Source organism: Ostrea edulis, chromosome 6 (assembly GCF_947568905.1).
Source record: "Ostrea edulis chromosome 6, xbOstEdul1.1, whole genome shotgun sequence".
In the NCBI taxonomy this organism is placed as follows: domain Eukaryota; kingdom Metazoa; phylum Mollusca; class Bivalvia; order Ostreida; family Ostreidae; genus Ostrea; species Ostrea edulis.
Genome location: NC_079169.1, coordinates 13,343,161 through 13,353,679, shown reverse-complemented (window position 1 = coordinate 13,353,679; position 10,519 = coordinate 13,343,161). Strand labels below are relative to the sequence as shown.

General features: G+C 34.9%; 1 protein-coding gene across 2 annotated transcripts in view; it reads left to right on the top strand.

Annotated features, from left to right (window-relative positions):
- The first annotated feature begins 413 nt into the window (after positions 1–413).
- The window catches only part of LOC125683281 (zinc finger E-box-binding homeobox 2-like), a 36,685-nt gene continuing 26,579 nt past the window's right edge, over positions 414–10,519 (top strand). For both annotated transcript variants that reach the window (XM_056141573.1, XM_048924263.2), the window contains exons 1-2: positions 414–743; positions 866–943. In XM_056141573.1, the coding sequence (XP_055997548.1) occupies positions 886–943 (58 nt within the window). In that variant the 5' untranslated portion in view covers positions 414–743; positions 866–885. The remainder of the gene's footprint in view (positions 744–865; positions 944–10,519) is intronic.

Genomic DNA, 10,519 nt, shown 5'->3' with positions numbered 1-10,519 from the left:
TGTAGGTTTTCTTTGTGCAGGACCTGTATTTTTGATGGCAGTCGGTGATAACAGAGCTGTAAGGTGCTTAACATCACCGATTTACTTCAAACTCAATTCTGTTGTTTTCGAGTGTCGAGTTTCATTTGCTTTTGCCTCCAAGACATTTTTCTGCTGTGCCTCGTGTGACTCAGCGAGGTCCTGTCGGGGCATCAGAAGTACACCTTGTTAGAAAATTTCACATCAAATTATAGAAGAAAGAAAGGAATTATGAAGATCAAGTTTAACCAAAATTTGCAATTTTGTCGTATTTTGTTAAAAGATCAGTACAGTTATATAGTTTATGTACTAATTAATTAAAAATATAGGCCCTACCTCAAAAGACTTCTGTAGGCTACATGACATATTCCTTTTAAAAATGGATTCTGACCTCAACATCACAAAGAAAGGAAGATTTTTAAAAGGAAAACAACAACGAAAAACAAGAAAACAAACTAACGTAACTCTTTCTGCGATAGAAAAAATATATATTATCTTTCCTTTTTTTTTTTTAATATATGTATATATCTATAGTCCTATTTTCTAAGAACACGGATTGCGGATGCAGCACCTGTGAACACATCACTCACTCTGTCACTCAAAATTTACACCATCACTTCACGTGCGCCATCGCGCTCAAACTCGGCAAAAAATTGTAAACAAGGAAGTCAGCGTGATGAGCACAATGTATATTCCGTTACAATTATAAACGTTACCTAAACCAGGTTGATACCAGTTTACTGTCATTTTTATTGTTAAATAAAATCAACATTTTGGGGGACAAATTCTCAATATGACCGGAAGCTGTCTTTTGATGTAGTAGTACATGCGCAATAATATTTACCAGGTTGGTGGTGAAATGAAAACATGGCAGAGACGGACAGGTGCGGAAGGAGAAAGCAGAGAAACCCTAAAAGAAAAAATGGTAAGTTTTTACTGCATGGTTCCTTTTCTATCAAAAAAGTTAATAAAGTTATATTTCACTCACCCACACTTAAAGAAAATCAATTCGAGGCGCGCTTCTGAAATACTGCTTACGGTGACTTTACCTTCTCGATACCTGCTACAGGGAAGGCAAGTTGCTGAGATTGAGAGATGCTCAAATGTAATTTAGTATTTTGTAGTAAATTGTCATTTAGATTTAGCCTGAAAAGTACTATCTGTATGTTTTATCAAAGCTATTTTGTGTAAAGGTAAAAGTTTATGTGACCTTAAATTAGACTCAGTAGGAAATTATTCCCGCATCATTATAATACGGCGTAGCAATGGCGGACCACCACTCAGGATGAGGATTTCGTTTGTGAGACAGACACGTTGTTCGATTTGAACACTTCGTTGTTGTAAGATTTTCACGATGTTGTTGATTAAAGAAAATAAATGTTAGGGATGTTGTTTTCTCTCATTTCATTGGATGATTCTGTAAAGGTAAAATATTTTACAATACATTTTTTTAGGCCTTTTTTTTTTTTTTTAAATGTTCACCTTAAAAGAATGAAGATTTGTTCATTGTTTATGATTAGAATAAAATGTTGAAGGTTTATTAATTTTTAAAAATTTCCTCCCAGAATGGATACATGAGGCACTGACATCAGTTCTATATATTCATTGTGTCAGACACATCCTCAGGGCTTAAGTGGTCTAATGTTAGCATGTGTTTAAAAAATAAGTACTTATCCAGTTCTAGTTTACAAAGTAGTAGAGTTGGCATGTGTACATAATACCTTTTACGTCACTAGTTAATATGGAAGTATTATCACTCCTCTTCATTTCAGTTAATTTATTAATCTACATACCTTTAAACTGTGGTGTTTTTGTTAATGTGTGTTTGACAGTGCTTGGGGGAAAAAACCCTCAAAATTTAAAAAACTACAATAGCACAGTTTACTATGTACAGTAAGCAGGTCCTTTCTCTCTTTTGGGTGAAATATCCATATTAAATTGATAGTCAATAATAATTTTTCTAACAGGAGCATCTAGAACTGTGTTTCTATTGATTTTCTCGAGCACCGTTTATATTTAGCAGACAGATTCACCAATGGAGGTACTTATTTCACTGCACAGTTTTTACTTCCATAAAGATGGAAGACAGCGGGACTAATTTTAATTATTTTCCTTAAAGTTAAATTTATGTTTCCTTCCTTAGGTAATTTGATTTGATGAAAATTAATTCACTTTATTCTTGCTTGACCATCTTTGCATGGTTAACAGGGAAATTTTGATTTGAGGATGATTATTTAAAGGTTCTAAGATACCCAAAGACTTAAAGAATCATTTGATCTTTAGTTTGTTGGTCATTAGGTTGTGCTTAATAATCACTTTGAAGTATAAAGCCTCCTTTGAATTTTCTGTTGATTGTGTGTGGACAATTTTAAGAATTTCTATTTCGGTCTCTGGCTTCAAGGCCTCAAGTTTTCTGTTCTGGGTAAAGGACCATCTGTACTAGGGAAATGATGCACCATTTCACCTGAGACTGGACCAAATGTAATCCCACCTTAATTAACTCAATTGAATTCAATCACTTTAAGTACACCTTGCTCTGCTTCAATTGTATCTATTCCAGCATCTGTAATTAACATCTATGTAATTTAATTATGCTAAGTAATAATCAGAAATGCAATTCCTGCTAAGGTATCCCTTGATGTTCACAATTGAAATCATCCCATTGATGGATGTCATATTCCCTCAATACCAAATTACCTGTCCTCAAGGTACCCAGTTAATTAAATAACACATCTGTCTCCAGTTAACTGTCAACATTTATTGGTATATTACTACTTTCAGAGCACTCTTATTTCATAATTTGTCCACTGTAATTAAATTAATGACAGTCATTCTAGAGGTGTAAAAACCCACCCCTGGCCATTCCTTTATTGCGCTCCTGATACAAACCTAAGTCAAAATTAACTTTGTTCTGTTGGCCTCCAACCCAGCCTGGTGTAGTTCACCTGGCAGTGCATGAAACCTGCCCTTTTTTCCTCCCATTATGTTCAAGAAAAGAAAAACAAGAATCAGGTGTCCTTCTCATTAATAGTTGAAGAAATGACACTTTTATGAAAAAAGAGTCTTTTGTTTTGGAATGAACACCTGAAATTTGCTAATGTATTGTATGCAAATTACCTGCCAATTTTGTGATATCTCACAACATAAAGGTTCTTTCTTTAGTTCCAAAATTAATTCTTTTCTTCTCTTAAGTTATTTTCTTTTCATGAGCACTTTAGGTAAACATGGTATTAGTTTTCATTTTTTTCACAAGCATTGAAACAGCAACAAGGACCAGATTTTGTCATTTGCATGTTGTATGTCCATGAAATTCATTTTATTCTATGTCAAATTCAGAAGAAAGAAACAGAGGAAAATGTCAATGAAAGATATTTAAGAAATATGATAAGGTAGAGAGTAAAATTTATTATTTTTTAAAATATATATTATCATTATTTGAGAAATAAATTGAACTAAACATTCTGAGGGCTACAGTGGTTTTTTTTTTTATTATTTATTTTTTAATGATTACAGATGTTGCTACCATTTCATCTTTGATCATGTCAAATGGTCACGTTTCTATAGAAATCAGTCTAAAAATCTTTTTTACGGATAAATTCACCCCCGTAAGGTAACAGTTTTAGGTGTCTAAGGGTAGTGTTTGGATGAACATCTCTATTACACATTTAACAAATATAATAGTTGGTTTTTTATCACCTTAAGCGGTGTGAATTATAATCACGAGTCTGTGAAATCTTAGTCGCACGCCATCCACGTGCCAGGACAAAAGACCGCCCCAAGAAATACCTTGTCGCGTTTTCACCTGAATGCACTCACAATGATGAGAATTCATGAAAGTGTCGGTTTTTTATAAAAAGAAAAGATGCATTCAACAAATCATAAAATCCTTCATTCAGCATTATTGGTTTTTTTAAATTTATGTGCTGCTGCCGTTTTGTTGAAAAATGTAAATGAAGGCGTTCATTACCATAAATACTCTTATCTTCATTTTGTATTGAAAATGGAAACTTTTTTCATAGAATTTAAGTGTAACAAAAAGATAATTACACCTTCTTATAATAACTCTATTTTAAATCCGTAAATGTTTCATTTAGCGATAATCAGCATGATTCTGTTAACAACCTGACAATTAAACAGGATGATCGTCATAATATTGGAAAAGCGATTACTATCAGTTGACTCTTTGCCACTCAGGTATTTACCCATTGAATAAACCTGTTTACCTGGTCTCACCTCAGGTGAGGGTTTGAGCAGGTGATCAATGTGATTAGTTAAAGGATGATTGTACCACAAAGAGGAGGTGTATCAGGAGTGAAACAGACTAATTCCTGGTAATAATAACAAATACACATTTACTGTGTTAGATTTTACTGCTCTCTCTGTTTTCTCTACCCTACCAAAGAAAAGAAAGAAAGAAAGACAAATAATATGCAAGTTAGGAACAGAGAACATCTGAGGATATTAGATATTGAAAATGCTGGGAAAACTTTTAGATTACCACAGTGTTCCCTGGGAGTGCAATTTCAAAAAATTTCACTCTAAAATTTTGTACCTGTTATAAGCTGCCTAATTTCTATCAATGACATTGAAAATACTAGGACACACAGGGGCCAGAGGTTATCTAATTTAGTCTAGGTAAATGCCAGACCAATTTTACCTGTCACATTGAATTTCCACATGGCTCATCCAGGTAAAATTGTTTTTGTTTCAGAGTTGGGGAGGGTGACAGCAGGAAATAATACATAATTCTATGATGATAACGGTAACACATTGTTAAATTCCCTGGGTGGTGTGGGCTGTAATGTGCAATGGTAATGTGTTCACTGGGTGGTGTGGTCTGTAATGTGTTCACTGGGTGGTGTGGTCTGTAATGTGTTCACTGGGTGGTGTGGGCTGTAATGTGTTCACTGGGTGGTGTGGTCTGTAATGTGTTCACTGGGTGGTGTGGGCTGTAGTGTGCAATGGTAATGTGTTCACTGGGTGGTGTGGTCTGTAGTGTGAATTTTTTTTTTATCATACAATAACTAAGAGGAATCTAAAAGAAATTTATGATTTGTTTCCGTGGTTACTGACCTGAAGGCAGTAGATACATCAGCTGCATCTCTACAGTTACATAGTAGGTCAGTAACAATGAATTTTCAAACTAATGATGTTTTTATCAATCACAGTACCTTTTATGCCCCCCCCCCCTCCCCCACACTTGAAAGAAGGGGCACCTGTCCTTATGGTCCCAATGTCGAAGTGCTCTGGATACAGGAAGATATTGCGATCAAAATCTCCAGAATCCTTTGCTTTACATACATCTTGGTAAACCATTACATCCTATGGAGTAGATGATCCCTACAGATTTTAAGGTCAAAAGTCTAGGGTAAGTCCTCTCTGATCATTAAAAGAATTATGGGTATCGTATGTTTAAGTAGGTCATACTCCATTATTCGTGTAAATTACAGTCTTTAGAATCCATCCAACACAAAGTGAGGGAGTTGCTAACCTTATAAAACTATTTTCGGTGTTAACGTGATGATATTTTGTATCATAAAAATGTGACAAACATGCGCTTCTATATGATGTCATTACATTGTTGTTATAAATAGATCACGAGAAATGATGACGTATAACACTATCCCAGGGTTTCAACATTGATCTAACTGGTGACAATAACCGGAAAACACCCAAAGTTTATCAGAAGTGTTGCTAGAATCCTACCGCTGTCAGTAACAAATGATTATTAGACACGAAACCATCTTATTCAGTTTTTTATACTGATGTTTTAGAGTTTTCTTTGAATTTTTTCTTGATAGGCGATTCTCACAGCAATTGCTGTGTACATTAGTTATAACGGTACGCGGAGTAGTGTTATACTTTTGCAGTTTTACTTCTGACAAAGGATAATCTGACTTGTATACCAAATGGAATCTTTTTTCCATTGAACAAAGTTATCGGTGAATGAAATGAACATAATTTCGTAATATTGATAAATTCTCAGTGTATCACGTATACTGTATGTTCCATATATATAGTCTGTGGATTTTAAATCCTCCATTTTTTTGTTGACAGTTAACAATGTTTTTTAATGTGTCTTCATAGTACTCAATGTATAGTTATGAAGTTCATATTGATCAGACACAAATTACATGACAGCAGTATAAAATTTCATATTTCTTTCGATCTTAGTAGCTTCATGGTTTATTTTATGAATTAATAAAACTTACATAAAAATAAGATTGGAATTGCATTATATATACATAGTTTTATACTTATTGACTTTTGACCTTGTGACCTAAAAATCAATTGGGGTCATCTACTTCATAGGATGTACTGGTATACAAAGCTTGATGTCTGTCAAGCTATGGATTTAAAAGATACAAGTGCAGGAAAATATCTTCCTGTGTTCAGAGTAGATAGTCTCTTTACCTTTGACTCTGTGACCTCAAAATCAATAGGGTCATCTACTTCTTAGGGGCAACCAGTTTACCATGTTTGATGTCTATCAACGAAAGGTTTCTTAAGATATTGATCAGAAAATATTGTGGGTATGTTATGGCAGGTCGTGAAAATCTTCACAGGAATAAAATCCGCAAAACAAAGAGACATTATCATTGAAATAAGTGTATCACCAAGTATATTATATATTTAATTCCAATCTTATTTTGTATGTTAATTTAATTAATACTGGCATATCAAAATAGGATTACTCATTTTGGAAAGAGATTTATTTCACCAAAGCAAACAGCACATTAAGATTGGGATTCACTTCAGATTTGTGGTCAATGAACATAAGATATATTATTAGTGATGATTTAAAAGGTTACTATCTGCTATCATCTACAAAGACATGCTCTGAGAGAATATTTTAGCTTGGAAATTTAAGACGGATCTGGCAATTTTTACTACGGTTACGGCATTTACTGAGGTTATATGCACACCAGGTGTTTGGAAGTTTAAAAATTTGACATTTCAAAAAATAATTTAATCAATTCAAGATCAATCAAAAGATTTACCGTATATACTTGCATATTTTAGTGGTCTACCTGAAGGTGGGTTGTATTATTCAGAATATTTTCAGTCTGTGTCAAAAACATTTTTGAGCACTGAATGGCCATTTGGGCCTGTGCAGCTGAAATGTGTACTAAACCGAAGAGAAATTTACTGGCCCAAATCAAGCACAAAGTATTGCATTTTTGTTTTCAATTTTGAAGGGAACTTTGAAGAGATTGAGAGCTCAAGAGTACACAAAACCACTTACAGGGTTTTATTCTAAGTTATTTCATGTTTGATGCAAGTCCTCTCTTTTCTATTCTGATTATGATCATTTCAATGTTGAGATAATTCTAACTGAAAATCAGTTGTAATGAGAAACATGAGGCCGTCAGACTGGTGGATGTTGTTGTTTTGTGAACCAAGCCCAATTTATTGGCATCGGTTGTTGAGCTCTTGGTTATAAGTTGATTTACTGGCATCGGTTGTTGAACTCTTGGTTATAAGTTGGTTTACTGACATCGGTTGTTGAGCTCTTGGTTATAAGTTGATTTACTGGCATCGGTTGTTGAACTCTTGGATATAAGTTGATTTACTGACATCGGTTGTTGAGCTCTTGGTTATAAGTTGATTTACTGGCATCGGTTGTTGAACTCTTGGATATAAGTTGGTTTACTGACATTGGTTGTTGAGCTCTTGGTTATAAGTTGATTTACTGGCATCGGTTGTTGAGCTCTTGGTTATAAGTTGGTTTACTGACATCGGTTGTTGAGCTCTTGGTGATAAGTTGATTTACTGGCATCGGTTGTTGAGCTCTTGGTTATAAGTTGATTTACTGGCATCGGTTGTTGAGCTCTTGGTTATAAGTTGGTTTACTGACATCGGTTGTTGAGCTCTTGGTTATAAGTTGATTTACTGACATCGGTTGTTGAGCTCTTGGTTATAAGTTGATTTACTGACATCGGTTGTTGAGCTCTTGGTTATAAGTTGGTTTACTGGCATCGGTTGTTGAGCTCTTGGTTATAAGTTGGTTTACTGACATCGGTTGTTGAGCTCTTGGTTATAAGTTGATTTACTGGCATCGGTTGTTGAGCTCTTGGTTATAAGTTGATTTACTGGCATCGGTTGTTGAGCTCTTGGTTATAAGTTGATTTACTGGCATCGGTTGTTGAGCTCTTGGTTATAAGTTGATTTACTGACATCGGTTGTTGAGCTCTTGGTTATAAGTTGATTTACTGGCATCGGTTGTTGAGCTCTTGGTGATAAGTTGGTTTACTGGCATCGGTTGTTGAGCTCTTGGTTATAAGTTGATTTACTGGCATCGGTTGTTGAGGTCTTGGTTATAAGTTGATTTGCTGGCATCGGTTGTTGAGCTCTTGGTTATAAGTTGATTTACTGGCATCGGTTGTTGAGCTCTTGGTTATAAGTTGATTTACTGGCATCGGTTGTTGAGCTCTTGGTTATAAGTTGATTTACTGGCATCGGTTGTTGAGCTCTTGGTTATAAGTTCGTTGACAAAATTCAGTAGTTGAGCTGTATGTTACCTTTGACTTTGATGATGCGCCATATTTGGTAATGATTATGCAGACAATACTAAAAACCAGGTCAAACTAGTTTGCAACAAACATGTATTCATTGTCACAGATGAAAGCAGTTTCAAAATAGATAAAAAAGAAAAGATTCTTAAGAAATTACATGAGGGTATGAACTGGTATGCTTCACACCCGCCTTCATGGAAAGTATGCTGGCATGAACATGATGAAGCACATTTTCAATTATGAAATTTATTTCTCATATTGACATCTTGTTTTCATTTCTGTCAGCATTCCCAGTCATTTATTATACTATATTTATCATAGGTTTACATCTGCATCGCGTTCATGAGGGAATGGCTATCATTGCAATTTGTAAAGATATATCAAAGGCAGAAACTATTTTAGGTCAAGTGATAAGAGACAGTTTGTGTATATATGATATATCAAATGAATTTCTTAGGGAAAGGAAGAGAATTAAATTGGATAAAACAAATGTTCAAGGATCCTTCGCGGAACCCCACCTTGTTTCAAAAACTCTAAATGTGATATGTAAAGAATGCATGGCAATACCAGTTGGTACATAAAAGCAGCATGATAATATGATGAAATGTAATATTAACAGTTTAGGAACATAAGGAGCTTTATTTAGTTTGTGGATAGAGAGGTACTGATGTACTTGGTGGTCGTTTGATGTGTGTATGGTAGACAGGGTCCTTAACAATGTCTGTCTGTCTGACCAGCAACAATGGTGGATTCTTTTCCCGTCTCTTATCATGGGGTACACAGGTGTCGATTGGCTTGCAGGAAGTTGATGCAATCGCGGCAGTCACTTCCTTCCTTGTTTTACAGAGAGTACTGATTCCTTAGCACATTAACAACGTACACGTACTGCCATTGAAGTCACCTCGTAGATTTCAAATTAGTTATATAGATATTAGTATTAAACATATATTAAAGGAATATATTTCTGAAGAATTAAAGAAACTAGTCGAGTATACTTAATCAGCTTTGTGATATTTTTATATTGTGTGTGTATATATATATATTATAGTATATGTATATAGGAAAGAGGAGAAAATCTATGGCTGCACTGGGAATCGAACCCGGGACCCCTGCATTGCTATAGTCAGGTGCTCTAACCACTGAGCTACCCAGTGCAATATACACGGTCCATATAGCCCTAATTACCACAATATATATATATATATATATATATATATATATATATATATATATATATATATATATTGAACCCATGGATTGGGGAGACATCATCTGTTGTGTAAGACTCCATTTCAGTTTGAGCTAAGCTATATATATATCTATATATATCTATAGCCAGGCTTCAGAGTGCTGGTGAGCTGTAGAGCCGAGCTTCATTTATAGTGCTGGTAAATGATAAATCTGGAGCAGTTTGATGAAATTTCCGGTTTTTAATGACACTAGTATAATTACTCGCTCTGTCATTAGAAGGGCTATACTGGTAGTGTTTGTCATCACACTTGGGGTAGGTTTACAGGTGTAGCTGGAGCATTGTGGCTGTCGTCTATCAATGCTCCATTACCTGACAGTGACAGGTAGAAAATTGAATTGCTGGTGTTGATGGACCTCCAGAGGAAATCCACATTACCTTACTAGTAATTAGGTGATTAATTACACTCTGTCAATTGCATTCCAATTCTGCACTCTGTCTTTTTTTACCTTTCAGCAGGTAAAAGGATTAGTTGGTCCATGGGGAGTCGTTTTGCGGAAATCTAGCTGGCATTTGCATGGCAAAGTCTCTTTCGGACCCTTTAGATGTTGAATAAATGGGAATTCAATTTTCAGTTTCATTAATATATTGCAGACAGTGATGAATTTAATGACGGAGCTCATTTCCTTGATTGTGTTGATAGTGTTTTTAGTGAAATATTTGGTACCATAAAGTGTCTAGAGGCAAAATATAGTAAAAAAGGGGGTTTCTAATTCTGATACAGAATGTCAATTTA